This window comes from Berghia stephanieae, chromosome 5, assembly GCF_034508935.2.
Source record: "Berghia stephanieae isolate SIO BIC M18660-M18661 chromosome 5, UCSD_Bste_1.3, whole genome shotgun sequence".
In the NCBI taxonomy this organism is placed as follows: Eukaryota; Metazoa; Mollusca; class Gastropoda; order Nudibranchia; family Aeolidiidae; genus Berghia; species Berghia stephanieae.
Window position 1 is genome coordinate 2,638,246 of NC_088364.1, and position 17,857 is coordinate 2,656,102.

Sequence of the window (17,857 nt, forward strand, 5' to 3'; positions counted from 1 at the left end):
GAAGACACTGTAAGTACCTCCCTGCTCACTATGGGAGAAGACAGAATGCAAGTTGGAAAAAAGATATAGGGGATAGAAGACACTGTAAGTACCTCCCTGCTCACTATGGGAGAAGACAGAATGCAAGTTGGAAAAAGATATAGGGGGATAGAAGACACTGTAAGTACCTCCCTGCTCACTATGGGAGAAGACAGAATGCAAGTTGGAAAAAAGATATAGGGGGATAGAGACACTGTAAGTACCTCCCTGCCCACTATGGGAGAAGACAGAATGCAAGTTGGAAAAAAGATATAGGGGGATAGAAGACAGTGTAAGTACCTCCCTGCTCACTATGGGAGGTCATGAAACCCACCCATAATAATAATAAAATAATAATAGTAATAATAATAACAAAAACGACAACAATAATTAATAATACTAATAACAATGAGATGGTCAGTATAACGTTAAGGATATTACTGTAAAACTGCTACACCATATTCTTATTGCCACAACTGATCTGATTCCTGGCGAGGATTTCCTGGTTTTTTTTTTTCATCTGGAATTTGTGGAAATTCGAGAGATCATATCTATAAACAAATCAATCAATTCCCCCCCTCCCTTTCTCTCGCCGTGTGTGTGTGTGTGTTTGTGTGTTTCCTATCGTTTTCGATGGCACATATTTGTTTCGTTGTTAATTCTCCATTTTTTGGTTCGATTTTATTGTTGAGTAACGTGGAAACCTCTTCTTTGTAACTATCACCATCATCATATTCACCAGCACCAGCACCACCAACACCATATTCATCACAACGACCATCACCATCATATTTGTATTTAAGGGTTTTACAGCGTTTGCAACCATTAAGGTTATATCAGCGCCAGTAAAAAGGAAGAAAATGGGAAAGTAATAAGTTCTAGAATTACAATTAAAGTACCCAAGAAAAGGTACGACAAAGGGGAATTGGTTCAAATAGGGAACATATGTAGATTCCAAGAGCACACCGTCAAAGTACTTAGTTTGAGATCACCTAAAAGTCTCATCCAGACACAAGCACAGGTCCCAACTAAGAGGAACACACTCAAATGTTTACCAATCATATAATATAATATGTAAATTAAACACAATACAATACATAACAGAGAGATGATTTAGAAGGAATAAAATATCATCTGCCAAAACTATAACTATACATTCGACCGTTTCTCTCCCAGTCAAGGAACTCCGGCAAGGATCAGGACAAAACTAAGTAATCTCATTCCAAGACAATGACAGGAAACAATTGGAAAACGGGTATGGGGCGTTAGAAGACACAGCATGTACCTCCCTGCCCACTATGGGAGGTCAGGATCCCCACCCAGGACTAAAAGTCTCACCAGCACAAGATCCCACTAAGAGGAATACACTCACATGTTTACTCATATGTTAAAAATACAAAATAACAGTAGATAACAGAGAGATGATTTACAAGGAAAAAAATATTATCTCCGAAAACTAACCATACATTTGACTGTTTCCCTCTCAGCCAGGGCCTGGACAAAACCAAGTAATCTCATTCCAAGACAAAGACAGAAAGCAAGTTGGAAAACAGATGTAAGGGGAATAGAAGACACAGTAAGTACAGTAGAACATGAAAGTAACGTACTCGGAAATAGCGAGAACTCGGAAATAGCGAGTAAAATCTAAATCCTCGTTTTTTTTCTCTTATTTGGGTCAATAAAATTAGCATGCAAGTAGCGAGTATGAAAAAGAGGTCAACTCGGAAATCACGAGCATTTCCTGCCCCAGCCTAGGACTTCGAACGAAGTAAAGCAAAACAACAGACAAGGGCGATTTAAATATTTTTAGCCTAGCTTCTTTTCTTTTCTTATTTTTCGTTACGAGTAATATTACATAGTTGCCTAGTCGAGAGTACATAGTAGGCGAAACAAATTTGGGTGGGGGTTGGGTGTGTGTGTTTGTGCGCGAGGTAAGCACTGGCAGCCAACATGTCAACATGCCTCACTTCGCAGCATCGGTCAGCGAGTCGCATTCGTTAACGAACGACACGATCAGCGAGAGAGGGGAGCGTGGAACCATCATTTCAGTGGGTCAGTGATTGAGTGATGCGCTTGCTTACCTCATCAAACATGCCTAGTGCATACAAACACTCGCACACACACACACACACACACACACACACACACATACACCAAATCTTGATGGAAATGGAAGGGGTGGATCAACTTCAACCTGTGGCCATCATTACGTAGTTAACGAAGGCCGTGTTCAACCCCGCCCTCACTCCACTTTATCCACACACAGTCATTTGCACGCACGCGCGGCACACACACACACACACACACACACACACACACACTGTCTTTCCATATTTTTGTACGGCCGAGTGACCTTTCCTGGCAACTCGGGAATAGCGAGAACTCGGAAATAGCGAGTAATCAGGAGTGGACCCGTCGAACTCGCTATTTCCGAGTTCTACTGTACCTCCCTGCCCACTATGGGAGATCAGGAACCCCACCCAGCCATCATCAAATTCACCACCACCACCTTCACCATCATCGTCACCACCACCATCATCAAATTCACCACCACCACCACCATCATCAAATTCATTACCATCACCACCTTCACCACGTCACACCGACATCATTACCACACCATCAAATTCATTACCATCACCACCTTCACCATCATCGTCACCACCACCACCATTATTTTATCATCGGAGTCAATTTCGGCATCAGAGCCCTTCCGATGAATCAGGCTACTCCCCCCCCCCCCTTTCCAATTTCAATATGTGTAAAATCAAGCAAGACCGATCCACTTGCCAACGTGTTAACTGTGACACCCACGTCTTTATGTACAAAAAATTCTTATGTTGTTATTACCTTAAATAAACAAAATCGTTACAACAAATGGAAACAAGACCTTTGACATTAGACCTATTACAGGTCACCTATTAAAGCAGAAAAAAAAAACATTAAAAAATAAAAACAAAAACAACCCCCCCCCCCCAAAAAAATCATTTTAAAAAAAGAAGAAAAAATAAAGAAAAGCGATGAAATAGAGAAAGGAGAATTGATACAGGATTTGACAACTTTCAAAACATGTAATGCAAATACTAATTGGTTTGTTTGGAAGGGTTTTATATGGCGCTTGCAACACATTTATGTCATTTCAGTGCCAGTAAAAAGGAAGAAGGCAGGATAGTAAAAAATATATATAAATAAATTAAAATTACAATTAAAAGCAGACCAGCAAAAGTAAGACAAAGGGGAATTGGTTCAAATAGGGGACACATGCCTAGATTCCAAGAGCAGACTATCAGTGCACTTAGTTTGAAATCTTTCCAAAGTGTAATCCATAATCCAGACACAAACACAGGATCCCCACCTACAGGAATACACTCAAATGCATACAGTTACAGGGCATTCTCTATGCAAAACAATACTGCAATACTACATATCAGGGAGATGATTTACAAGGAAAAAAAATATCATCTCTCAAAACTATAATGATAACTATACATTTGACTGTTTCCCTCTCAGTCAAGGACTCTGGCCAGAGTTAGGACAAAACTACTAATTATCATTCCAAGACAAATATAGAAAGCAAGGTGGAAAAAAGATACAGGGGGATTGAAGACACAGTGACATCTCCATCCACCAGGGTAGGTCAAGGACCCTACCAAGGGGGGTCAAGGATCCCATCAAGGGAGGTCAAGGACCCTACCAAGGGGGGTCAAGGACCCCATCAAAGGAGGTCAAGGACCCTACCAAGGGGGGTCAAGGACCCCATCAAGGGAGGTCAATGACTTCACCGAGGGGGGTCAAGGACCCCATCAAGGGAGGTCAAGGACTTCACCAAGGGGGGTCAAGGACCCCACCAAGGGAGGTCAAGGACTTCACCAAGGGGGTCAAGGACCCCATCAAGGGAGTCAAGGACTTCACCAAGGGAGGTCAAGGACTTCACCAAGGGAGGTCAAGGACCCATAAAGGGAGTCAGGACTCACCAAGGAGGCCAGGACCATCAGGGGAGCAGGACTTCACCAAGGGAGGCCAAGGACCCCATCAAGGGAGGTCAAGGACTTCACCAAGGGAGCAGCTTGAAGCTTCAAGAAATAAATAACACAACTAATACTTAACAATTGACTGTTTCTCTCTGAGCTAAGGACAAGGACGAAAGCAAATAATCCCATTCCAAGACAAACATAGAAAGCAAGTCAGAGTACAGATATAGGGGGCTAGAAGGCACAGCAAGTGACCTCTTGCCTCTTGCCTACCATGGGAGGTCAAAGACCCCACCCGGAAGTTGACTTAAATAAGAAGAAGAAAATTCCAAGAGTTTCGTATCAGCATACTTAGTTCGACTTCACCTAAAAGTCTTACCCGGACACAAGGGCAGGATCTCACTAAGAATACATTCAAATGTTGATTTTTTTGTTTTTAAGGATTTTACGGCGCTTGCAACATATTAAAGTCATATCAGCGCCAGTAAAAAGGAAGAAAATGGGAGAGTAAAAAGTTCTAGAATTGCAATTAAAGCACCCAAGAATAAGGGAGACAAAGGGGAACTGGTTCAAATAGGAAACAGATGTAGATTCCAAAAGCACACTATCAGTGTACTTAGTTTGAGATCACTTAAAAGTCTCATCCAGACACAAGCACAGGTCCCCACTAAGAGGAATACACTCAAATGTTTACAAATCATATATAACGTGTAAACAAAACATAATACAGTGCATAACAGAGAGATGATTTACAAGGAAAAAAATATAATCTCTCAAAACTAACTGTACATTTGACTGCTTCCCTCCCAGCCAGGTATCCAGCCAGGGTCAGGACAAAACCAAGTAATCTCATTCCAAGACAAAGACAGAAAGCATGTTGGAAAACAGACATAGGGGGATAGAAGACACAGTATGTACCTCCCTGCCCACTATGGGAGGTCAGGAACCCCACCTAGAAAGCATTAAGTCAGGGCACAGTGAAGTTTGAAATCATTGCCATCCAAATGCACAACATTGCTCGTCATAGACAAGAAAGAAGCTGGGACAGTCATAGGGACACAAATGATTGGATTGATTGATTGTTGCTTTGTTTTTAATGGTTTTACGGTCCTTGCAACACATTTAGATCATATAATCATCATCATCATCATCATCACCATCATCATCATCATCATCATCACTGTCGTTTTTGTCATTTGTCATCATCCTCATTATCATCACCTTCATCATTATTGTCATTGTCATCATCGTCATCGTCATTATTGTCGTTTATCATCATCATCATCGTCATCAAAATTTGTCATATTGAATTGCTAGTGAATTGTTTGTTTTTGTTTTTAAGGGTTTTACGGCGCTTGCAACACATCTAGGTTATATTAGTGCCAGTAAAAATGAAGAAAATGGGATAGTAAAAAGTTCTAGAATTACAATTAAAGCAGTCAAGAGAAAGTAAGACAAGGGGAACAGAACAAATATGGATCAGATGTAGATTCCAAGAGCATATAGCCAATGTATTTAGTTTGAAATCACCTATAAGTCTCATCCGGACACAAGCACAAAATCCAACAAAGAGGAATACACTCAAAATTTAAAATAACATATATAGTAATACATAACAGAGAAATGATTTACAAGGAAAAAAATATAATCTCCCAAAACAATAACCATGCATTTGACTGTTTCCCTCCCAGCCAGGGCCAGGACAAAACCAAGTAATCTCATTCCAAGACAAAGACAGAAAGCATGTTGGAAAACAGATATAAGGGGATAGAAGACGCAGTATGTACCTCCCTGCCCACTATGGGAGGTCAGGAACCCACCCAGGATATGATTAATTATTGTAGTGCCAGATTGTAGAATACATCATAACAGTCAGCGTCAAATCAAACAGCTGTTTTTGTTTTGTTTTTAAGGGTTTTACGGTGCTTTAGGTCATATCAGCGCCAGTAAAAAGGAAGAAAATGGGATGGTAAAAGGTCTAGAATTACAATTAAAGCATCCAAGAATAAGGCAGACAAAGGGGAACTGGGAACAAATAGGGATCAAATGTAGATTTCAAGAGCTCACTATCAGTGTACTCAGTTTGAGATCACCTAAAAGTCTCATCCAGACACAGCACAGGTCCCAACTAAGAGGAATACACTCAAATGTTTACAAATCATATATAATACATAAACTAAACATAATACAATGCACAACAGAGAGATGATTTACAAGGAAAAAAATATCATCTCCCAAAACTATAACTATACATTCGACTGTTTCCCTCCCAGCCAAGGACTCCGGCCAGGGTCAGGACAAAACTAAGTAATCTCATTCCAAGACAATGACAGGAAACAATTGGAAAATGGTATGGGGGGTATAGAAGACACAGCATGTACCTCCCTGCCCACTATGGGAGGTCAGGATCCCCACCCAGAAATCAAACAGCATTTACTTTAGTTTTGGATATATATTATGAAGACATGTCAATGAACAACACACAATATCAGAGCTTTTTTCAACCCCTTTTGATACCGTGACCAGGATCGTATCCAATAAGTTGAAGAAAGAAAACATTGTATATTGATTGACTGATTTTCGACAAATTATAGTTTAATCATCAACAGCTTTTAAACAAATACTCAAATGATGAATAAATAAAATCAAACATTTCCCGAGCTAGCTCATCCAAGTATTCAATGGTGAAATCACCCAGTTCCAACGCCCCATCACACCGTGTATCAAAATCATCATATCTTAAATAGGTCGATATCACAGAAAAATGTATAAAAAAACATTCTAGAAAATTGAAAAGGCACCCCAATGACTGCCATGCGAAATCACGCAAAGTCATTACGATTGTAAAAAGCTTGATGCTCAAGTGTGATGTTGGATACAAAGTGATAAATTGACAATCATCTCAAACTGGATTCATTCAAATGGTGGTGAGACGGACAGTGACAAGAAATGAAGTGAGTAGGAAAGTGCCAGAAGACAACAGAGAATAAAAACTTTGAGGGTCGTGGATAGCTCATAAAAAGAGACACAATCTCCCCGGTCAGGCGGAGTTGTTATACCAGTATGGTCGCAGGTTCGAGCCCCCATCGACGCCGCAAAGTTTTTATTCTCTGTCGTCTTCTGACACTTTCCTACTCACTTCATTTCTTGTTATCATCAACATAAGTTCCTGCTCCACTCACTTTTCTGAATGAGAAGGAGAGTGAATCTCTGATACAATAAGCCTGCATCAAATGAGACATCGGATTTTAACATGAGAATTTAAATCTCCAATTTTCTTACAAATTCATCTTGCATTAAACAAGACTTTTTGGATAACAAGATTTTATCCTCCACCTCATCTGCCTCAAAGCTTCCCACATCCACTCTGCAATACAAAAAAAACCATACACAATTTTGTCCACAAAACTCGTCAATTCAAATATCAATCAATTGAAATAACTCTCATCTTCACAAAAACTCTCAGACCCTGGAATTTGCCAAGTGGGGGTCACATTCGTTGTTTGATAATTGAAGGACGAGTTTTATGGACAAAATTTTCAATACATGGTTTTCTATAGCATGGTAAGACTGTGTGAGAAAATAGAATGTTGACGATGAATCCAGCAGCAAAGGCCATGGTTCTATCAGACAACTGTTTGAATGGAAGAGTTAGAAAGTCTCATCATCTCCACCTCCACCTCCACCACAAATACCAGTGATAAATAGTCCCAGAAATCCCTCTTGTCTTACAAATACAAAAAAAAAAAACCATAATGGAGTGAAAAGAAATTATAATTGAAGATAATTGCACTTTGTAATACTCAGACATAAAGTTTGAAAAACACCATTTATATGACATAATAAATAATAAGCAATTCATACATCCCATATTCAAATAGAACATCACACATCTCCAAGATTTGATTCATCTTTGGTGAAAAATTTCTCACATTGCGAATCAGGAACCAAAAAAACCCCCAAAACTTGAGCTTTTATATAGCACAATATCCACTAAACATGATCAAAGTACTTTACAAGGAGTCCTGGCCAACAGCAACGCTGAACCTGTAGGACGTGACATGATGCCTGTTAGGAGATATCACAATTTGACAATGTTGTTAACGGCCAGGTACTCATTTTACACCAGAGAGAATGTGAGTAAATAGCCTTTTCCAAGGGCCTGAACTATGGACCTGCCGATCCAAAAGCGAGTGTCATACCACAAGGTCACATAGCCGCACAAACCCAGGTCTAGATCACCAGGAAAAGAAACCCCAAAACGACACGGTCAAATCATGGGGGGGGGGCAAGGCAGGACAGTCTACTACGTGTCAGCACATCGAGACTAAAAAAGCATCAACTTAGCACAATGTTCATGATATCTTTAATCAAAAGAAATAACAATAAAGTAGAAAAATGTTGATGATCAGCCCTTAAGAGGGCGTTGTCTCTCACCAAAATGCACAAAGCCCCTATGTCATCTAATCATGACTTTAAGTGCGGAATTCCCATTCAAATTGGAGGGAAAAAAAAGAAAGAAATAAGAGGAATAATTATGAAGCGTTAGTAAGAATTGACTGAGGACATTCTGTCCTCAAACAACACTAAAACTTTGTAATGAAGCAGGTAGGCGGATAAGAAGACTGCGAGAACAACTATAAATTCTAAGTCAAATATTACATAAATAATGAAGATGACAGCGTTATGGAATGATCGAATGACACAGAAAATGGTCGGAACTCAAACAGTTGAACACAAGAAACAAACGATTATATCAGTATCAGCAATTTGGTTTTGGTCATTCCTGCCAGATTGGACTCGGCAGATGTCAATACAAACCTGGCACAGCTAACTAATTCGAAATTTTTAAAAAATTACAAAACAAAAATAAAAATTGAACTTGAATTGAGTTTAATGGGAACAAAACAGACAATGGACGTTTCGGATACAAACCCAATTGAGTACAGACAATACAAGTTATTTTGCATTATATCTTATTTGTTTTTCACTTGAATTTGTGTACTGTTGTGCTGAAGAAGGGTTTGTACCCGAAACGTCCATTGTCTGTTTTGTTCCCATACGAGCCTTTCCAGTTTCATTCTTTCGTTAGTATTTTCATTGTTTGTTTGTGAAGTGTGGTCTAGTGGTAGGACACTCACTTCGGATCGAAATGGCCACTAAACGTGCTCAAAGCATTTTACAAAGGCTCCCAGACCAACAGCAACACGTAACGTATAAAACGAGACATGACGCCTGTTACATGATATTGCAATTATTTCATTAAAAAGAGACAACATTAAAGGCCAGGTACCCATTTTCACCAGACTTTGTGAGAGAATGTGAATAAAGAGTGTTTTCCAAGGACTCAAGCATGCATCGAGCAAGGCTCGAACCTAGGACCTTCTGATCCGAAGTGAGTGTCCTACCACTAGACCACACTTCACAAACAAACAATGAAAATACTAACGAAAGAATGAAACTGGAAAGGCTTCGAATGGGAACAAAACAGACAATGGACGTTTCGGGTACAAACCCTTCGTCAGCACAACAGTACACAAATTAAAGTGGAAAACAAATAAAATATAATGCAAAATAACTTGTATCATCTGTACTCAATTGGGTTTGTATCCGAAACGTCCATTGTCTGTTTTGTTCCCATACGAAGACTCTCCATTTTCACTCTTTCATTAGTATTAGTATTTTCATGATCACAGGCTTCAGGCAGCCCCTACCATTTTCAAACAAACAAAGCCAGGGTGAAGAATATACAACAAACAGCATCAACTGCAAATGGCAGATGAGAAGTGAATTTCTTTCATAAATAGAAACTTTTACTGATGCATGTCACATGCCATACAGACCAAGCAGCCCAATAACTCAAGTGGGGACTGAAAAAAACCCAAATAAAACCCCAAACAAAAACCAAAACAGACCCCAACTAGACTGAGCCAGGGATTGGTTCTGATACATATTCTTTATTTTTGTTTTTGTTTTTGAGGGTTTTACGGCGCTTGCAACACATTAAGGTCATATCAGCGCCAGTAAAAAGGAAGAAATGGGATAGTAAAAAGTTATAGAATTATAATTAAAGTACCCAAGAAAAGGTAAGACAAAGGGGAATTGGTTCAAATAGGAAACAGATGTAGATTCCAAGAGCACACCATCAAAGTACTTAGATTGAGATCACCTAAAAGTCTCATCCAGACACAAGCACATGTCCCCACTAAGAGGAATACACTCAAATGTTAACAAATCATATATAATATGAATATAAATAAAACATGATACAGTACATAACAGAGAGATGATTTACAAGGGAAAAAATATAATCTCCCAAAACATTAACTATACATTCGACTGTTTCCCTCTCAGCCAAGGACTCTGACCAAGGTCAGGACAAAACCAAGCAATCTCACTCCAAGACAAAGACAGAAAGCAATTGGAAAACAGATAAGAGGGGATGGAAGACACAGAAAGTACCTCCCTGCCCACTATGGGAGGTAGGAATCCCCACCCAGACATATTCTTTTATTTGAGACGCGAATGTTTGTCAAATAATTCTATGGGAATCTATTCCGTCGATTTCGTGGCATTTCATCAAAAGCAAGATCTAATGGTGGCTTGAATAATATATTTTCACTGATTCTCCATTAAGTTTTGGTTTGAAAATTACAATCTAAAGCCACGTGCTTCCACCCTCCCCCTCCCCCCCTCTTCGCTCCCAACCTAAGACACGCACATAAGAATAACCAAATGTCAGAAAATCATCTGTATTAGTACAACAAAAGACAGGTGTGTAAATGGTTTAGAATGAAAACAATATACAAAATTGAATAAAATATAACAATGGAATTCCAAGATTTTTCTACAGAGAGCATATACTGATTATTTCTCTGTCTGTTTTAATTTAATAATGTATTCGTTTTTATTGTTTTTTGTTGTTTGCTGAAGAGAAGTTTTGAGCCCGAAGGGTTCTCCTTTGAAGCTGGTATAGTCATTTTTGTTTATTGCTTTTTGACAGTCGACAGTTTCTATCAGTTTATTATCATGGAGAATGAAAGCAACAAACATTGAACGTTTTCATGTCAGCAGCATCGAGGACACCGATGAAATTGATAGGAAAATATATCACAGCAATAAGTCATGACGTCAGGCCACTGCAATTAGCAGCCAATCACGACACAGGATTTCAGTCTCGGATCAAAGGGAGGTAACATTTACAAGACTTTATCCTCAATTTCTTGAAAACAAATCTCTAAATCAACGACGTTCTCAAATATACAAAAATCAATTTCAGAAAAATAGACCCAAAAAAAAAAAAAGACAAAACAAAAACAACCCCACAACAAAACCCAGAACTCTCCACTTAACTAAGATTCTAAAACTTTGCATGGTCAAAGATGACAGCGTTGTTGAATGATTTATGAGTGCATTATATCTACCATTTATCACTGACACTGCCAATCAAATGCTGTCCTCATGCAAGAAAACCGGATTCATAACTATTTTTTGTATAGACAAAATTTAGCTCATGTCAAAGATTTCATTTGCGTGTTGAGCAATTCATGATTTGATGTAATCATGAAATGAAAACTGAAACACCATCCCAATTTATATGACGACCACCAAGATCCAATGGAAAATTCATTTTTAGCTTTGTCATATTCCATTGGAAATCTTTTTAACTATTTAAGTTTTTTGTTTTTTTGTTTTTAAGGGTTTTACGGCGCTTGCTACACATTTAGGTCATATCAGCGCCGGTCAAAAGAAGAAAATTGGATAGTGAAAAGATTTTAAATGTATAATTAAAAGGAATTGAGGAAAATGTAAGACATAGGGGAAATGGTTCAAACAGGGAACAGATGTAGATTCCAAGAGCACACCATCAATGTACTTAGTTTGAGATCAAATAAAAGTCTCACCCAGACACCAGCACAAAATCCCACTAAGAGGAATACACTCAAATGCTTACACATTATATATTCAAAATAACAAATATAACAATACATAACAGAGAGATGATTTACAAGGAAAAAAATATCATCTCCCAAAACAATAACTATGCATTTGACTGTTTCCCTCGAGGGCCAGGAAAAAACCAAGTAATCTCATTCCAAGACAAAGACAGAAAGCATGTTGGAAAACAGATATAAGGGGATAGAAGACAAAGTATGTACCCCCCCCCCCTGCCCACTATGGGAGTAACTATTTAAGAAATATCCATGAGATAAATAGGTAAATAAACATTCTTGACAACATTAAAACCTATATCATTAGAAATATTTGATTGGCTGAAACCCATTCTCCCTATATCAATTATTTGGAAAAGAATGATTATCATTATTCGGTGTTTGTTTTGAAGGCTTTTACAGCGCTTGCAACACATTCAGATCCTATCAGTATCAGTGCCTTTTCAAAAGAAGAAACTGGGATAGTAAAAAGGTTTATAAATACAATTAAAGCACCCAAGAAAAAGTAAGACACAGAGAAATTAGTTTACATAGGAACAGATGTAGATTCCAAGAGCACACTATCAGTGTACTTAGTTTGAGATCACCTAAATAAATGTCTCATCCTGACAAAGAGGAATACATTAAAATGTTTACAAATCCTCAGTGCATTACAGAGAGATGATTTACAACACAAAAAAACATCATCTCCCAAAACTATACATTTTACTATTTCCCTCCCAGCCAGGGCCAGGACAAAACCAAGTAATCTCATTCCAAGACAAAGACCGAAAGCATGTTGGAAAACAGATTGAGGGATAGAAAAGTCACAGTAAGTGCCTCCCTGCCCACTATGAGAAGTCAGGAATCCCACCCAATATTTGATACATGTACCTGTATTTGTAGTACGGTGATTGTGATGGATAAAGGGACAACAACTGTCTAGATATGGAAAAGGCGCAGCATAAATTGTTTGCATTATTATTACCTTATTGAAAGTACGACAAAAATGTAAACACATTTTCAACAAATTCGACAGCCTCTGAATAAACCTCACAACAAAACCAAACCCTGTGATATGAAGCCAGTATTTTGGTCGACAAAGAGAAAAAAGTAGTTTATAAAAAATTCTATATACAAGAATGGAATACTGATTTTGGTTGTCAGATCAGGGGAGACGGAACACCTGACACTGTAGAAAATAAAATCATATCAAATCAAACAGATAAAAGAAGAAAAACAAAACAAAACAGCCCAGGCCAGAGGTGCCAATCCTCCACAATGATTTTTTGATGAAGACTCGTGGAAACAATTTGGGAGATTTACTTATTTTGCAGGGAAATCCCAAATGACGACAAGCAATTTATGGAAACTTGAGCTTTTAGATAGTGCAATATCCACTAAACGTGCTCAAAGCGCTTTTAACCAACAGCAACATTTAACACGTAGGACCTGACATGACACCTTTTAGGCGATAATACAATTTTTTCGGACAGAGACAACGCTGTTAACGACCAGGTACTCATTTTACAGCTGAGTATGGTGAAAGAATGTGAGTAAAGCACCGTTTCCAAGAACTCACCAAGCAAGGCTCGAACCCAGGATCTTCTGATCCCAAAGTGAGTGCCATACCACGAGACCACATAGCCACATGCTGAAATGGAATGAGCGATGAAGACTTAACAAGGTGATTCAGTCGCCGTTTTTAGTTTTATGTTGTTTTAAAGATATGCTCTGGAGAACGACAGGCAAACTGAATGGAATGCTTCAAGTGGATTCTTTTGTTTTTGTTTTTAAGGGTTTTACGGTGCTTGCAACACATTAAGGTCATATCAGCACCAGTAAAAAGGAAGAAAATGGGATAGTAACAATTTCTAGAATTACAATTAAAGCACCAAAGAAAAGGTAAGACAAATTGGAATTTGTTCAAATAGGAAACAGATGTAAGTTTGAGATCACCTAGAAGTCTCATCCAGACACAAGCACAGGAACTAAGAGGAACACACTCAAATGTTTACATATCACGTATAACATGTAAACAAAACATAATACAGTGCATAACAGAGAGATGATTTACAAGGAAAAAAATATCATCTCCCAAAACCAACTATACATTTGACTGTTTCCCTCTCAGCCAGGGCCAGGACAAAACCAAGTCATCTCATTCAAAGACAAAGACAGAAAGCGAGTTGGAAGACAGATATAAGGGGATAGAAGACACGGTAAGTGCCTCCTTGCCCACTATGGGAGGTCGGGAACCCCAGCCAGAATGCTTCAAGGGGAATTATGATGACAGATGATGTGGACGTTTCAGGTTACCCCTTTGTCAACAAACCACAAGGAATGAAATACTAAAAGACGAATGAGATCTGAAAGAATGCTGTTAAACAAATTTTTAAAATAAAACAAAACGGTTTTGTTTATTTGAAGCGTTACATTCATTTTTGACTTTTGTTATTTTCTCTCTTCCAGCATCTAGTCTTCTATCAGTTCTGCCGTCCTAAGGAAAAAGACGGCAAGTTTACTTGGAATAAGAGGCCACATACACATACAGTCTTTTTCCTGCTAGAGGTACTGCTGTAAAAAGTAATAAACAAAAATGAATATGTTCCATGTTTGGTATTTGTTCTTGTTTTTGAGGCTGTTATAATCATTTTTGTTTATTATTTTTTTTACAGCCCACAGTTTCTTGCAGCTTGGTATCACAGCTAACACTGGTGGCATATGGACATCTCTAGAGTGAATACCAGGTCTATCAAATGGGGAGATGAAAGCATATGGACATCTCTAGAGTGAATACCAGGTCTATCAAATGGGGAGATGAAAGCATATGGACATCTCTAGAGTGAATACCAGGTCTATCAAATGGGGAGATGAAAGCATATGGACATCCCTAGAGTGAAACCAGGTCCATCAAATGGGGAGATGAAAGCATATGGACATCCCTAGAGTGAATACCAGGTCTATCAAATGGGGAGATGAAAGCATATGGACATCTCTAGAGTGAATACCAGGTCTATCAAATGGGGAGATGAAAGCATATGGACATCCCTAGAGTGAATACCAGGTCTATCAAATGGGGAGATGAAAGCATATGGACAGCCCTAGAGTGAAACCAGGTCTATCAAATGGGGAGATGAAAGCATATGGACATCTCTAGAGTGAATACCAGGTCTATCAAATGGGGAGATGAAAGCATATGGACATCCCTAGAGTGAATACCAGGTCTATCAAATGGGGAGATGAAAGCATATGGACATCTCTAGAGTGAATACCAGGTCTATCAAATGGGGAGATGAAAGCATATGGACATCCCTACAGTGAAACCAGGTCCATCAAATGGGGAGATGAAAGCATATGGACATCTCTAGAGTGAATACCAGGTCTATCAAATGGGGAGATGAAAGCATATGGACAACCCTAGAGTGAAACCAGGTCCATCAAATGGGGAGATGAAAGCATATGGACATCCCTAGAGTGAATACCAGGTCCATCAAATGGGGAGATGAAAACATATGGACATCCCTAGAGTGAAACCAGGCCCATCAAATGGGGAGATGAAAGCATATGGACAGCCCTAGAGTGAATACCAGGTCCATCAAATGGGGAGATGAAAGCATATGACACCTAGAGTGAAACCAGTCCATCAAATGGGAGATGAACATATGGACATCCTAGAGTGAAACCAGGTCCATCAAATGGGGAGATGAAAGCATATGGACATCTCTAGAGTGAATACCAGGTCCATCAAATGGGGAGATGAAAGCATATGGACATCCCTAGAGTGAATACCAGGTCCATCAAATGGGGAGATGAAAGCATATGGACATCTCTAGAGTGAATACTAGGGTCTATCAAATGGGGAGATGAAAGGAAAGGTATCATTACAAAAAAAAAAAGAAGAAGAAAAATAAGAACCAAAATATTGAAGTTTTCTTGAAGCTATAACTTTTTGTGAGATTTCAGTAACAATATGGAGGATGTGATAGAATATTTATTTTCGGGCGTTTCCCATCTTTTTGGGGAGGATTGGCAAGTCCGCTAAAAATGAAAAGAAAAGAAAAGTAAAAAAAAAAAAATATATATATAACATACCCATTGTACAATATGTTATAACATACACATCATACAATATGCTATAACATACACATCCTATAATATGGTATAACATAAACATCGTATAATATGCTATAACATACACATCATACAATATGCTATAACATACACATCATACAATATGCTATAACATACACATCATACAATATGTTATAACATACACATCATACAATATGCTATAACATACACATCATACAATATGTTATAACATACACATCATACAATATGCTATAACATACACATCATACAATATGCTATAACATACACATCATACAATATGCTATAACATACACATCATACAATATGCTATAACATACACATCATACAATATGCTATAACATACACATCATACAATATGTTATAACATACACATCATACAATATGCTATAACATACACATCCTATAATATGGTATAACATAAACATCGTATAATATGCTATAACATACACATCATACAATATGCTATAACATACACATCATACAATGTGGTATAACATACACATCATACAATATGGTATAACATACACATCATACAATATGGTATAACATACACATCATACAATATGGTATAACATACACATCGTATAATATGTTATAACATACACATCGTATAATATGGTATAACATACACATTGTATAATATGTTATAACATACACATCGTATAATATGTTATAACATACACATCGTATAATATGTTATAACATACACATCGTATAATATGCTATCTACCACTAGTTTTGGCAAGGAAAAAATATTTTAAAAATAAATATTTAGAGTCGACACGAATAGAAAGAAACGGAGAAGGGCGATGAAATGCTAGACCAGAATAAATTTTTTAATCCTTCATATTTCCCCCTTAGTCGTGACACAGTAGAAATGAATGGATGGATGGATAGAGGTGGTTAGTACATTATGATATGATAAATGGCATCGTCGTGGTCATATCATGGAATGTTTAGTCCTTGGTGAAGACACTAGCTGGTCGGCGAGGTGGTCCCTGATGGGGTGGACGCATTACTGAAAAAAAAAAGCAGTAAAATATTAAGAAATGAAGTGAGTAGGAAAGTGCCAGAAGACAACAGAGAATAAAAACTTTGCGGGTGAGATGGGGTTTCGAACCCGCAACCTTACTGGTACTACAACTCTGCCTGGCCGGGGAGATCGTGACTCTACCGTATGAGCTATCCACAGGGTACAGTCACGATCTCCGTTGTCTTCTGGCACTTTCCTACTCATTTCATTTCTTGTTATTATCAACACAAGTACCTGCTCCACTCACTTTTCTGCAGTAAAATATTATACCATTAATAAATAGTAACAAGCAATATAACGACCATGTAATAACGAATTCTTCAGTCATGAACAGAGGGACTCCCATTTTTACTGATAATGAATTCAATGGGGAAACTAAGGAGAAAACAAGAAAACAAGTCAAAACACATTAAACTGCTAGTGAATTTTTTCATTATACCATCATTATTATTATCATCAACATCATACATTATCCTTAACCTATTTAGCTACAGCGCTCAAATAATCTTTTTAAATAAATAATTTAAGATTAAATTGAGCCTTTAAATAGCGCAATATCCACTAAACATGCTCAAAGTGCTTTACAAGGGGTCCCTGACCAACAGCATCACTTAACATGTAGGATGGGACATGACACCTGTTAGGCAATATTACAATTTGTTTTCGGACAGACAGCGTTGCTAATGGCCAGGTACTCACTTTATACCCGAGTACGTAGAGAGAACGTGAGTAAAGAGCCTTTTCCAAGGACTCAACCATGCCCTAGACGAGGATCGAACATAGGACCT

General features: G+C 38.2%; 1 protein-coding gene and 1 long non-coding RNA gene across 4 annotated transcripts in view; both read right to left on the minus strand.

Annotated features, from left to right (window-relative positions):
* Nucleotides 1-1,819: 1,819 nt before the first annotated feature.
* On the minus strand, nucleotides 1,820-5,077 carry LOC144972246 (uncharacterized). The gene is made up of 2 exons (XR_013645322.1): nucleotides 2,663-5,077; nucleotides 1,820-2,605 (listed from the first exon to the last, which is right to left on the minus strand). It is a non-coding gene; the product is annotated as an uncharacterized LOC144972246 (long non-coding RNA).
* A 5,412-nt stretch (nucleotides 5,078-10,489) lies between these two features.
* LOC144972241 (putative pyridoxal-dependent decarboxylase domain-containing protein 2) overlaps nucleotides 10,490-17,857 on the minus strand; it is a 77,660-nt gene continuing 70,292 nt past the window's right edge. Inside the window, exons 23-25 of one of the 3 annotated variants that reach the window (XR_013645318.1) lie at nucleotides 16,642-17,054; nucleotides 15,592-16,436; nucleotides 14,313-14,760 (exon numbers count right to left, since the gene is read on the minus strand). Coding sequence is in view for 1 of the 3 variants with exons in the window: in XM_078913286.1 (XP_078769412.1) it covers nucleotides 17,012-17,054 (43 nt within the window). In the remaining 2 variants the exon portion in view is untranslated. Of the gene's footprint in view, nucleotides 17,055-17,857 lie in introns of all 3 variants that reach the window. The other 2 variants (XR_013645319.1, XM_078913286.1) reach the window with 2 other exon arrangements.